The sequence below is a fragment of the Amborella trichopoda genome, chromosome 11 (assembly GCF_054954075.1).
Source record: "Amborella trichopoda isolate Santa Cruz 75 chromosome 11, AtrichopodaSantaCruz75HAP2 v2.0, whole genome shotgun sequence".
Taxonomy (NCBI): Eukaryota; Viridiplantae; Streptophyta; class Magnoliopsida; order Amborellales; family Amborellaceae; genus Amborella; species Amborella trichopoda.
This window is the reverse complement of record NC_142346.1, coordinates 8,040,963-8,054,302: the sequence shown is the minus strand read 5'-3', so window position 1 is coordinate 8,054,302 and position 13,340 is coordinate 8,040,963. Positions and strand designations below refer to the sequence as shown.

At 32.4% G+C, this 13,340-nt stretch overlaps 1 protein-coding gene and 1 long non-coding RNA gene across 6 annotated transcripts in view; both read right to left on the bottom strand.

Moving 5' to 3' along the window:
* LOC18444387 (cytochrome P450 97B2, chloroplastic) overlaps positions 1–4,804 on the bottom strand; it is a 61,747-nt gene extending 56,943 nt beyond the window's left edge. For all 4 annotated transcript variants that reach the window (XM_006854560.4, XM_020673771.2, XM_020673772.2 and 1 more), the window contains exons 1-2: positions 4,617–4,804; positions 2,538–2,724 (exon numbers count right to left, since the gene is read on the bottom strand). In XM_006854560.4, coding sequence (XP_006854622.2) covers positions 2,538–2,724; positions 4,617–4,741 — 312 coding nt within the window. In that variant the 5' untranslated portion in view covers positions 4,742–4,804. The remainder of the gene's footprint in view (positions 1–2,537; positions 2,725–4,616) is intronic.
* A 3,609-nt stretch (positions 4,805–8,413) lies between these two features.
* Positions 8,414–12,802, bottom strand: LOC148779718 (uncharacterized). 2 transcript variants are annotated; one of them, XR_016045063.1, is made up of 2 exons: positions 9,007–12,802; positions 8,414–8,900 (listed from the first exon to the last, which is right to left on the bottom strand). It is a non-coding gene; the product is annotated as an uncharacterized LOC148779718 (long non-coding RNA). The 2 variants fall into 2 exon arrangements; XR_016045064.1 differs by having other exon boundaries at positions 11,720–12,802.
* Between the last annotated feature and the right edge of the window lie 538 nt (positions 12,803–13,340).

The window sequence follows — 13,340 nt, the reverse complement described above, 5'->3', positions numbered from 1 at the left end:
ATACGAAAAATTTCCTATATTTTAATTATGAACTGGAGTGAGTTAGAGGAGAGTGGAATTTCGTGGGTAGGGGTGCAATCTAGAGCAGACGATGTACATTGGTACATGTCTTCTACGACAAGATGAAAAGGGCAAGCTTTCTATGTTTCCCCTAAGGGAAAAGATTGTATAGATCCGAGGTTCTAAACAATCAAATTTGAACCTACCTCAAAAATTTCACTAGAAGAGGTTGTTTTGATGCCAAAATATCCTCAAAATGATCATTTCAAAATCAAGATGCATAGACAAGAGAAAAAAATGGATTTCAAGTATTGAAAATAGTGTATTTTGTAACACATTTTTGGACCGTCAATTTTCAAGATTTTCAAGTTTTCATAAATCTATCGATCGACACTATTTTTGAAGCTTTAAACTTTATGACTAAAAAATGAAAATATATTTTAAGGCTATCACAAAGATTTCCAGTATTAAAATGACATTTTTCGACATTATTAGAAGGTAGGCTCAAATTTGATTGTTAGAGCCTAGGCTCTATACAAACCGCCCCCTTTCCCTAGAGCATAAAACTTATATACTTCGCCTTATCCAACCGTCCATTTTGAATAGAGGGCTAAGATTGTCCCAATCACAATGTCACGTCTCTACACTATTTTTTTTTTCTATAAACTATTTTGACACAAAATTTTGGACTCCAATCTTCTATTAAACTCGCACTAGCGAAAAATATAAAGAAAATAGTTTCAATAAAATAAAATGACCAAAATACCCTTGAAAGTTCTAAGGGGTATTTTGGTCATTATATTTTATAGAAAAATTATTTTTAATATTTTTTATAGGTGCACCCCGATTAAATTTGGACGGCTAGATGGTAGGGGAAGCATAGATCTTTTATGTTGTAGGGAAACCTTTCCCATATAAAAAAGTGGTGTGGCTTTAAGCTAGTGTCAAATCTACATCTCCTAAATAAAATGAATAATATAAAATTGGGTTTTATTAGGCTACATCACTTCGTGGTGTATAGCGTTAGGGGCCGTTTGGGTACTTGAAAATCTATTACGCGACAATATATTACAAAAAAATATGGCATTTTTACTATTTGGGTAAGGAAATAGAAACAAATTAAGTTAGATTTCCCCAAAAATTAGGAAATTCATTACGCTCGCTGATAGGTGAAAAATCTAGATGGTTAGTTTTGGAAAATATTTCGCATGTGTTTTTGTCTACTCTATCCCTGATTAAAAAAATCATCTCTTTGTAAACCCTTTCTCTTCATAATAACTAGCATACGTGATCCCTCCATTTTTAAGCTCGTCCCCTTATTTAAAGGCATTAGTTATCATATAAAAACAAAATAAAAATCAATAATCAATGATAAATTATACAACACAATCATAATAAAAATTTCAAACAACATAATTCTCATAAGATATTATTAAAATCTCAATTGAAATAACATACATTTTAGTCTCATCCAATACTTCAAAATATTATAAAGCAATTACTAAACCCTCTAGTTTACTAATCAAACTTCTTCCTATTTTTTAACTCATTCCATAAAGATTTTGAATTTAGTATCATAAATTTATTGTTTATTTCAAATTATATAGAGAGACATTTGAAAACTTTCATAATAAATAAATAAAAATAAAGCTTATCATAATAAATTATGTTATTCCAATCATATTGTTCCAATTACTTATTATGTTGAAACCAATGTCACGTTAGAAGACATGTGATTCCATGTAAGTACCAAAGGAATGTAAAATAAATAAGAAATAGTGTCATGATGATTGTAAAATGGTACAAGTTATTATTAGAAAATCTTTTTGGAATAGTGATGATGTTATTATTAGAAATATTTTTGGAATGGATTGATGATGATTTTAATTCCATATTTTAATGGAATTTTGTGACAAAAAAAAAAGAAATGATAATTCTATACTTTAGTGAAATTTTGTGATAAAAAAAAAAGAAATGATAGTTTATAGGCATGTGCTGGTAAAATGTTGATAATGCATTTCCTATATTTCTTCCAGACATAGCCAAACAAAAGCAATGTATTTCTAAATACTACCCAAACAATAACAATCTATTTACAGGTAATGTATTATGTAATAGTGTATTATGCCAGTAATATATTCATAAACAATATATTTTCGAGTATCGAAATGGCCCCTTAAAGTCCTATTGTGTAGTAATTTTTTGTTTAGGGGTATTTTAAGCAATTAGTCAAGGGTACAATAAATTTTTTTAATAGAAACAAAAACATTTATTATCAATAGTGGACAATGACATCTCTTCAAGATACATTAATTATTTTTTAACTACTAATAAAATAATCTATTTTTTTATAGAAATATACATTTTACCCTTCTAAATGACCAAAATGCCTTTGCTTGAAAAATTCTTAATTACAATTCAAGGTATTTAAGTATGTTGAGGACTTTAAGGGTATACACCACCAAATGATATACCCTAACAAAACCTATATAATTTTTCTCTTTTATTTTATTTACAAAGTGGGTAGAGAGAGAGACCTTGAGAAAGAAATCGTATATAGAGAGGAACAATGGACGACCAACGAGGTCGGAAAGGGCACCTCCAGCTACGGGCATGGTGCCATAGCTTTCCCCTCTGTCTCTGTACAGATTTGTTAGAATGTCGCTTGCCTTGTCCAGCAATACCCTTCTCAACGAGAGCGGCTTCGCATCACTCGAATCGCACCTACGTCCAAAAAATCAATGCTTTTATTGCAGGCCAAAAATCAATGGGATGGCTTTCTATATGAGCCCATCTACATATATGGCATATGTGATCCCTGGTACCAATCATTAGATCGGGGTAGATAGCTGAGATCGTTTTAGTCACAAAGTCTCAAGTTAGCACTTAACCGTTGGATCTTGATCAAATGGCTTTTAGGCGAAATTTGGGCATGCATGGATATAACAAGAGCTCACATTAAAAAAATATTTGTAATGATGAATAATTACCATAATACCCCTGAAAAATATTAGGGGCAATGTGGTCTTCTATTTTTACATAAAATGAATTTTTTATATTTTTTCCAAGTTCGCCTTAATTTTTTGATGGGACGCTCAAAATTTCATAAAAATTTCATAAAATACTGTTTTATAAAAATAATAAAAAATAAAACAATATTTGATGTGACATTATAGTATGAACAACCTTATAATCAAACGGCTAAAAAGTGGGGTCCCGTAGAACTGACATGTTGTTGGGTCACATAAAAATATTTCCCAAAACGAAAAGCCATGCTTGCAAGACTTGCTATTAAGTTGGCCAAAAGGTTTTATACTTCCACCGAATGTGAAGACTAACTTTAATATAAAAACATATCCAAATTGCACTCTCTCTAAACTAAGATTGAATAAAGATTGTCTAATTTTTGGAAGGTGAAATCTAAGGGTAAAAAAACTCAAAATTCAAACATTTTTGTTGAAAATAATATAGTAATTCTTATTTCTTAGATGGTTTCCAAAATTTCTGATTGAAAATATATCTTCGAAGGTCTTTCTGACCGGGTTTCCAGTACTTAGGCAAGCCACAAGTTGGGTGTCCAACTCGGGGCTCTTGATAAAATTTAAAATTATAAAAAATTCAAAAGGTAAAAAGTTTATTAGTAATATGTTTTTTTTTTAATATTTTCTATCATTATGGTAAAGACTGGAAAGTGTTGTTGCCCTAAATACTTATTCTTATATTTTTTTTCTTTTTGGATTATTTCTACAATGCTCCCATCACCAATTGATTTTTTTTAAGTCCATTTTTTTTGCTACTTTTTAACCTCAATTAGATGTGTTTTGTTTGATTTTACGTTTTATATATATATATATATATATATATATATATATATATATATATATATATATATATATATATATAAAGATTTTTTAGTATTTTTATTTCTAATAGTTGTTGGCCTTGGCTAGAACTTAGACCAAAATACTCGGACTCACGTATGGGTTGAGCACTTGGCCCAAACAAAATCAGGCGGTTTAAAATTCTAACTCCCCTGTTAGACCCGGTTAGATCGGTACTAGCCACTGGTTTCGGTCGGTTTTGGTAGTCGGTTGAGTATTTTAAAAGAAATTATATAAAATCTCAAAAAATAAGGGAGTTTGTTTGTAATGTAATTTATCATTTTAGCAAAGATTGGAAATTACTTTGACCATTAATACTTATTTTTACATTTTTCTATTTTTTTGAAAATATCAAAAATGTTCCTAGACACAAATAGATTCCTTAAAATCTATTTTTTATTTATTTTTGGATGTGCATTGTTTAATCATACTTTAAATATATTGTTCATATTTTATTAAGTGTTTTGTATTTTGTATTTTTTAAATATTTTTTTAATCACCTGGGACTTGCCCAAATATGCCGATTGAACCGCTTCTGACCCATATCCAATTAACCGTTCCGATTCGATTTTTCTTATACCACCACTAGATATAATATAAATTTGCTCAAGCAAAAGCCAAGTATCGCGCTTTCTGCCAAAAAGAGGCTAAACATGCAACTAAACCGATCCCACAAGGCACTACAAAACAAGTATAAAAATAGAAACAAGAACAAACTGAGAGATCTCGTCTCACCTTGGTCGAAGAAACCGATACTTCTTAACAGGAGGAGGAGGATGAGGAGAAATGCAGTGCAAGCTTCCAGCCTTGGAGCCTCCTCTGCAAATATATGTACTCCATGGCAGCGGGACAAAAGCCATGGCCTGCCTACCCAATAAACTACGAGCTAAAAAGTAAAGCGACTTAAATATTATAAAATAGGACCCTAAGAGCTGTTTGCAAGTATTATATAATATGACTCTTCAGGCACGCTTTATACATTCGACAATAGCACAGTAGACGATGAAGCAAATTCAAGGATTGAGTGAGCTCAATAAAAAAATAAAAAAATTATTGACTTGACCACAGGGATTGCGTAATGATATAGAGAATGCATTGAAATTGGGCCTGAATTATAACTGTCCACACAAATGTATGTCTTCTTCTTTGGCACGTGGGTTGAACCCTCCGCTCACCTCTCAAAAAGTGTTAACAAAATAAAAAGTACAAAACAATCAAAAAATATATTTAAAGTATGATTAAAAACAGCACAAGTTAAAAAGTACTTCAAAAAAATAAAGATGTGTGACCGTGATGTTTTTGATTTTTTCAAAACATTAGAAAATATATAAAAAAATAAGTATTCATGGTCCAAACACTTTTTAATCTTTGATAATACGATAAATAGCATTAAATAACATATTACAAACAAATCATTTTATTTTTTAGTATTTTATATTTATTTCTTTTTTTTTTTTTAATACCCGTAGACGACCAAAACCGACCAAAACCAATTCGGCCAGTACCCGATTTTGGTTTGACCAGCCGGTTCCAAATTGGACTGGCCAGGTTTGCGAATGTGAAAAGAAGTGTGTATCAGGTTAATTTAGAATGTGTACATTGTAATAAAAAATATATGGGAAGGTTAGACACAATATCTTGTATTACAAGGTAAGTCTAGGTATAATATAGGTATGTATGATTTATTTATATTATTGTCATCTACATTTGTCTATATAAGACAAGCTTATATATTCATATTGATTAATAGACACTGAGTCTTTTCAGAAAAACCCGATACTCTTCACATGATATCAAAGCTAGATTCATCTTCGTTGAGTCCATTATTCGTCCCTAAAGCATTGTCACCGATTTTCAATATGAGTTTGTTGTATCAGAGCCAGATTCATCTTCGCTTTGTCTATTCTTCGTCCCTGATGTGTTGTCGCCGATTCTCAAGACGAATTTGTTGCTCACCTAGTTAGTGTCCCTGAAACGTTGTCGCCGATTTTCAAAACGACTTTATTGTTCACCCAATTGGTGCCCTTCTGTCGAGTCATGTTTCAACTTTATGCAAATTCTTTCAGGTTTTTCTTCAATCTCTTCCATCGAATCTAAAGGACATTGTTCTCATTCTCGTTCTCCTCTCTCAATTAATAGTAAGTTTCCCTTTCTTTGTAGGTCTTTGGATTTCTAGGGTTACGGTTTCGAGTTTCTCTGGATTTCGTCTTGATCATTAGATCTATGCGTGATTCGTGTTTGATATGCAAATGCTGATCATACCCCCGACGAATTGATTGGTCTATTCCTCACTCACTATCTCTTTGCATCTTTTTCTTACTTTCCTTTATCTCTCGGGCTTTCTTTTTACATCGTCTCAACGGTATATTTTGTTTGTACCTTTTGCATATTTGTTTTCACTCACTAAGAGTAAAGTAAGGTTTGCATTGAAAAAGAGTTGGTGGCCCATATTGGTTTTTGATGGTCCACTTTGGTCATTTGGTGTTGCCACTGTTGGTGATTAATATTATTTCTTGCTCAACACAATGAAAAAAATATATGAATCTTTTAGGCTTGTGTTAGTAAATTACAAAAATTGTATGGACCACTTTTGTAAATTGTGCCGACCAATTGTTTTTAAAAAAAATAAAAATTGAAAAATACCTTGAAAACTGTTAGATCTAAAATATTTACCTTTCTGTCCTCTGAAAACTGGCGTTTGAAAATGGCCTCTAGAAAATTGCAATATCTAACATCATTGCCTTCCCTCATAAATCAAATGGCTTTGAGTAACGGCCTCTGAAAAATCCCTCTAAAATCTGATCTAAAACTCACCACATAATTCACTTCTGAAAAATAGTCTCTGAAAACGGCTGATCAGCCTTATCTAAAAATCCTATGTATGTTTTTGCCTCTGGATCTTGATCTCATGGTCCAAATTTGTCTGAAATCTCACCCCGCCACTCATCTAATATTGTCATTGATCATCTGAAACCCTTTTAAAAAACTGACCCCTCCCCCCCAACAAAAAAAAAAAAAAATCTGATAACCCAACTTTTCTCTATTTGGTTTTTCCTCCTAGTTCTTGCTCATGTTACTCTATTCTATTTCATGAAGATCCAACTGTTTGTTTCTGCAATTAATATTCTAACTCCAACTGCTCTCTCGTAGCATCATGAGTTTGAGGGGGAGTGTGAAAAAAAAGTATATATTGTCTACCAGGTACTAGGTTAATATAGAAGCTGCATATTGTAATATGTCTATTTGGGATTTATTCCTATTGTTGTCATCTGTAATTTGTCTATAAAAGATAAGTTTATATATTCATATGTTTAATGGGCACTGAGTCTCTTTAGAAAAGCATGAGACTGTTTGCAGCGAACAATGCTATCTCACTGTCTAGACGACTACGTTAGAATTGAAATACTTTTAGTTGTGTCCAACAACATTGCTCTCCCATGTTTTGTGTCATCATCGAAGATAACATAGATTCAAAATTCGTGAAAATTTTTCATAAATTTTACATTAGCTGCCTAGCTAACACAACTCACCTCATTTGGCTTGTAACATGTTAAGAGAAAGTTTAAGTGAGGAGAATATATAAATAGGTCAGCCCAACATTCTCTCATGTCTCTCGCATCAAACACATAAAAGAGAGAGAGGGGGATGCTAGGCAGTTGCAAAAGAAGGGCACAAAAGACTAAAGCAGGTATTCATTTATTAAGAATGTTGATGAGGCAATCATATGGATGTTCTCAAGAAATTAGTAATCATTAACAAACTTTCGTCTCCAATTTTATTTTTATGGTTTTTGAGTCTCTCTCTCATTGTTGTGAAGCACAATTAGAACAAGGGTGCAGTTAGCATACGGATGCATCCGTAAAGGTAGAGGTAAGGTGTACCTTCAACTTTTATCATGGTATATAATTTTGATATAAAATGTTTTTAAGATTATCTTAAAATCTATTTTTTATATCTAATTATAAAATTTTAAATTTTTAAAAATGGTTAAAATCAACTAGATATATAATTATATGAAAATCTTGAAAATAGATGGTCTTGAAAATGAACGGTGTAGATAATATGTTGTAAAACATATTATTTTTGAAACCTAAAGGTTTTTTATTTTTCATGGCCATATATATCTTGATATTGAGATTATCAATCAAAAAGTTTTTTATCATTAAAACTGCCTTTTTTTCGATGTATTTTTTAAGAGCATTTACATTATAAAGATGCATCCTTATATAAACTTTTTCTTTAAGATAATTATTACCGGGTCTTGGGAGGCGTCGTGGTGGTGTAAATAATCACACATAACTAAAAGAGTAATAGTGGGGAACACACCCATTATTTAATCTAAATTTCGGCCTTGTCCAAATTGAGAGTGAGATGCTGCTGGTGCGATACCACAGCAACGACCATTTTTTCTGGTTTTTTTGAATAAATAAAACTTATGGGGTACCATTTTCCCTTCTTTTTTTCAATATTAGCTGGGATTTTCTCTACGGACTCCAATACTGTTTATTCGTACACCTTTGTCACCGTCAATGTTTCATAAAATAGTAAACTTTGGTTTTTTTTTTTTTTTATATATATCATCGTCATCGTCGTTGTTTCCCAAAACAGTAAAATTCGGGGAGAAACTATCATTTTTTTACAGTAGAGGTTTTTTAATGGGTGTGTAACCTCTCTCTTTAGAACCCCATAGAAACCTTCGATCACAAACCCCACCAAAACAACTGCAAACACTTATCTCTCTCATCGTGTGCCGTTCCTCTCTCTCATGCCAGCACCTCTGGCAATCACTCTTCTCGGTTGTTTTAGGTCAAATCTCACTCACTCTCTCTCTCTATTCGTAGGGTCTTTTTCCTGCTCCAGCATTCTCTCTTCCTCATCTCGCACGCCCCACCCTCCTCCTCTCTGTCTTTCTCATCCCAAATGCCAAAACCTCCTCCTCAATCCATTGTTCTGTCTTTTCTTTTCCCTAATCCTCTCCTCATTTGCAGGCATGAAAACGTAATCTTCCATCGTTCTTCCCTGAAATTTTATAGGGTTTTCACTATAAAGGCCATGAATTCTATCAAACCAAAGAAGAGGGAGAGAAACCCATCAAAATTTTAAAAAAAAGACACTAATTCAATACATGGTTTTGAGTAGAGAGCTCAATAATTCGTAGCCTCCAGTGTAGTTACTCCGGGTTGCCATCCCTCTGTTTCAGTCATTTGGTGTCCAGAGATGAACCATTTACTAGTCCATATTGTGGCCCTATTAACTTTCGAAGTTGCATGGATAAAGAGAGAGACTCGTTGCAGAGGAAGAGGGGAGAGGGCGGGCGAAGAAGAAATGGCGTTGATATTTTTGTTTTCCGGGTTTTGATTTTCTATCGGTTTGAAATCGGTTTGAGGTTTGAAAAATCGAATGTGGAACAAATTAAAAAAAATATATTAAAAAATTTAAAGATCTAACTTTTTAAATAATAACAGCTTATTTTTGGATCATTTTATTATAATGGTATAAAAACTGGTCATTACATAAATTTCCCCTAATTACCCACAAAAAAAACGATGACTTGCTGTTTTAAGAGGAAATATACACCAATAGTATATGGGTGCGGTTTCCAAAGGGTTACAACTTTAAACAATCCAATTAAGGCGCACATCCAAATTTTATCATAACATATAATTTTGGTGTAAATTTGTTTTAGAATTAATTGAAAATCAGTTTTTATATCTAATTATAAAAGTTTAAATTTTAAAGTGGTTAAAATCAAGTAGATTTATAAACATTTGAAAATCTAAAAATCGTTTTTCTGTGTTGCAATATGCACTATTTATGAAACTCAAAATCATTTTTTTTGTTTTATATTCATACGTCTCTATGTCAAGATGATCAATTAAAAGGTTTTTCAATATTAAAACAACTTTTTTTTGGTAGATTTTTGAGGTGCATGTGTAGTTCTACATTTTAAGGTTGCAGCCTCATACAAACTTTTTTCATGTAATAATAGACAATCCGCGGAGGGAACCCATTTTTTATTATTTCACTCGCCCATGTGAACGCTCTCGAGGGGGCTTCCAAAACGTGGCTCCTGGATTGTCCGCACATGAGAAAATGGTTATATTCACGAATCGATGTGGACCCGTGAAGGGACTCTAGATGGGCTAAGTTTAAGCTAACATGTTCATTTGACCGCCATCTGTTCCACTGGATATTGTTGAGATACTATTTGTCCTTATTATAAGAAAAATTGTTTCATGCTGAACGGCGAGAAAGTGTAAAGCATCCAACGAAAAAAAGGATGCAATTAGGTATTTCATTGTTTTTAAATGGAACCCAACTGTTTAAGTGTTTTTTTACTAGAATTATTATTTTAATTTTTAAAATATATTGATTTTTTTTATATTCATGATCTCCATGTTAGAAATTACATGTCTCTAAAAATTAAGACTTAAAATCCATATAAAAAACATATCTATTTAGAGGCTCGCATTTCTACACATGCGGGCTTGGCCGCATAAAAACCAGGTCCTTATTATAAAGATGTCACGAACATGCTCATCCAATTTCAAATTGATCAGCGTAGGATGTGTCACAAATTTTAATAACTTTTTTTTAAAACTTTGAATCCTGCCAATGACGTACGATCAACCAATTTGTATTTCAATAGGCAAGAATGATTGTGACTTCCTTATATCATTTATACAAAAAAAAGTAAATTGTCTCTTTTGTATACTTTTTATATTTTATTTGTAAAAACGGAAAGGGATAAGGTTTGAATGATGATCATGATTTATAAAAAAAAAAAGATGCGTAGTTGTGTATATCTATTTCGATTTTTGAGTAAATTTCCATACAAGACAGTTGTGTACTCATGGACACAAATTTGTGTTGGTTTCTATGTACACTATGTTCACCCCTACCTGTGCCTACTCAACCCCACATGGAAAGCTTAGGGTAAGTTTGATTCACGCGTAATAAGGTTTGAATGATCATCTTGATTTACGTTACATATGTTTGGTTCAATAAAATACACGTGAAAATACATCCTTATGAAAGAAAAGCTCATTGCATGTGAAAACAACTCCTCACCTTAATCAGTGTTTAGCAACTTCCCGTGAAACCAATTCATAGCCTAACCTTTTTCTTGATTACATAGTCATGTTTTAGATAACCCAATTTTTTTCTTGATTACATAAAGACATGTTTTGGATAACCCAACCTTTTTTTTTGATTTAGTGTATCATGTTTAGGCCATCATAAAGATTTTTGATACTAGAATAACATTTTTTCAGCACTATTTAAAGGTACGCCTTGCTTTAATTGATTAGGGCTTCAGCCCTAATCAAGCCACACCCTTTCGCTTGATAATTTTAAATTCTACATAGATATAGACTGATTCTATCAAAGTTCCGGGGTGCGGTGTGTCTTTTTGTGCTGATTGGGGGAATATTGACCAATTTTTATCCCTGATCTACTGTTCACATTAAGTTGGACGGCTGATGGCCCGTTATTCGTGCAGAATATAAACAAGGGTGTGGTTTGAAAAGTTTAACTAAATAATATTTTATCCATATAGTTTGATTTAAATCAAAATACCTAATACATGAATGAGTTGAAATAGTTGTAAATGTGTAAAATGATAAATAGTGCGTCTTTAATAGGTATTTTTGATAAATTTTTCAACTACCAAATACTTTCCAACGGTGTTTTAAAATCTAGATTTGTTGGTCAAACCCATCGCTACTGGTCCTTGGAGTTACTAAAGCCGACTCACTAGTTCTCACGGACTTTTTTTAATGCAACCAAAATAAAAAAGAAAAGAAAGGAAAGAAGAAAAAAAGAAAGGAAGTTGGTACCCCTGAAAACGGCTTGAGCTCGCTCCACGTTTTCTCCAAAGGATCGGGTTTCTATGCAGCCAAGCCCGTATATATAGAAATGCAGGTCTCTTGATAAATCTATTTTTGAGAGGGATTTTAAGATTTAATTTTTAAAGGTATGTACAATATAAAGATTAGGAATAAGAAAAAAAAAACAAATTTTAAAATTCAAAAAATAATTTTGGTAAGAAAACATTTGAACGATTAGTTTCTATGGTTTTTAAATAGAACACTTACTTGCATCCATCTTTAAAATGAAGGCTTTAAACTTTTTATACCACATATATAGAAATGCAGCGGCCCGCATGAAACAAATTTCTTTATTTAAAACATTGCTTTCATACAAAGAAAAACTCCACATATAACAATTTTAAGTTTTTTTTTTTTGCCTTTTTGGGTAATTCAGACGAGCCCGTACCCTTTCTTAAGATACTTACAGCGACGGAATGCCCTCTCCAGCAGTGTGTGGTCCACTCGTCTATGGGGGACCAAGGAAGGACGGAATGCCCTCTCCAGCAGTGTGTGGTCCACTCGTCTATGGGGGACCAAGGAAGCGTTAGAGTGTATCATTAGTCTTCTCGTCCTGGTCATTTTGAAGTTTCCATGGAACATTTAACCTGTTTCTGAGGGCAAGGGGTTTATTTGCAGTGATGGAATGAAATGGACCTTCAGAGGGAGGGGAGACATTGAGACGAGACTGATTGATTGATGGTTTGTGTAAGGGGACCATAGCACTTGCACAGACTATGTGGCTAATAACAAAAGGAAGAGACGGAGAGCATCAATTATTTGGCCTACTACCCTGTGGCTAGTAAGAAAGGAAGAGACGGAGAGACTAAATTTTTTGGCCAACGACCTTGCTATAAAGTGTGTGCTTTTTTGTCCTCTCTTTCTATCTCTAAAGATGTAATTCATTTCACGTAAGGCTTCTATGGAGATAACATTTGCCAATAAAAGAAAAAGAAGAAAAAAACAGAGAGAGACTGTGAGACTAGTGTTTTATTACTTGGGGAAAGATGTAATTCATTTCACGTAAGGCTTCTATGGAGATAACATTTGCCAATAAAAGAAAAAGAAGAAAAAAACAGAGAGAGACTGTGAGACTAGTGTTTTATTACTTGGGGAAAGATGTAATTCATTTCACGTAAGGCTTCTATCGAGATAACATTTGCCAATAAAAGAAAAACAAAACAGAGAGAGACTGTGAGACTATTGTTTTATTACTTGGGACACACCCTGAGTAGGTGTCCAACTTGGTGATATGAAAAATATTAAAAAGTTTGTAATTTTTTTTAAAAAGTAAGAAATTTATTTTCAATGTGTTTTTTTAATGTTTTCTATTATTTTGGTAAAGATTTAAATTTTGTTTGATCAATATATATTTTATATTTCCTTTCTTTTTGAATTATTTCTAAAGCATCCCATCATAAATTAAAGTTTTTTAAAGGTCTATTTTTCTACTACTTTTTTTACCTCATTTAGACGAATTTTGGTTAATTTTATTTTAAAAATATAACCCTATTTTTTTTTATTCTTTTTGAAATTTTTAGTTTTTATTTTTATTTTTAATAGTTTTTGGCCTTGGCCCACCTCGAACTGA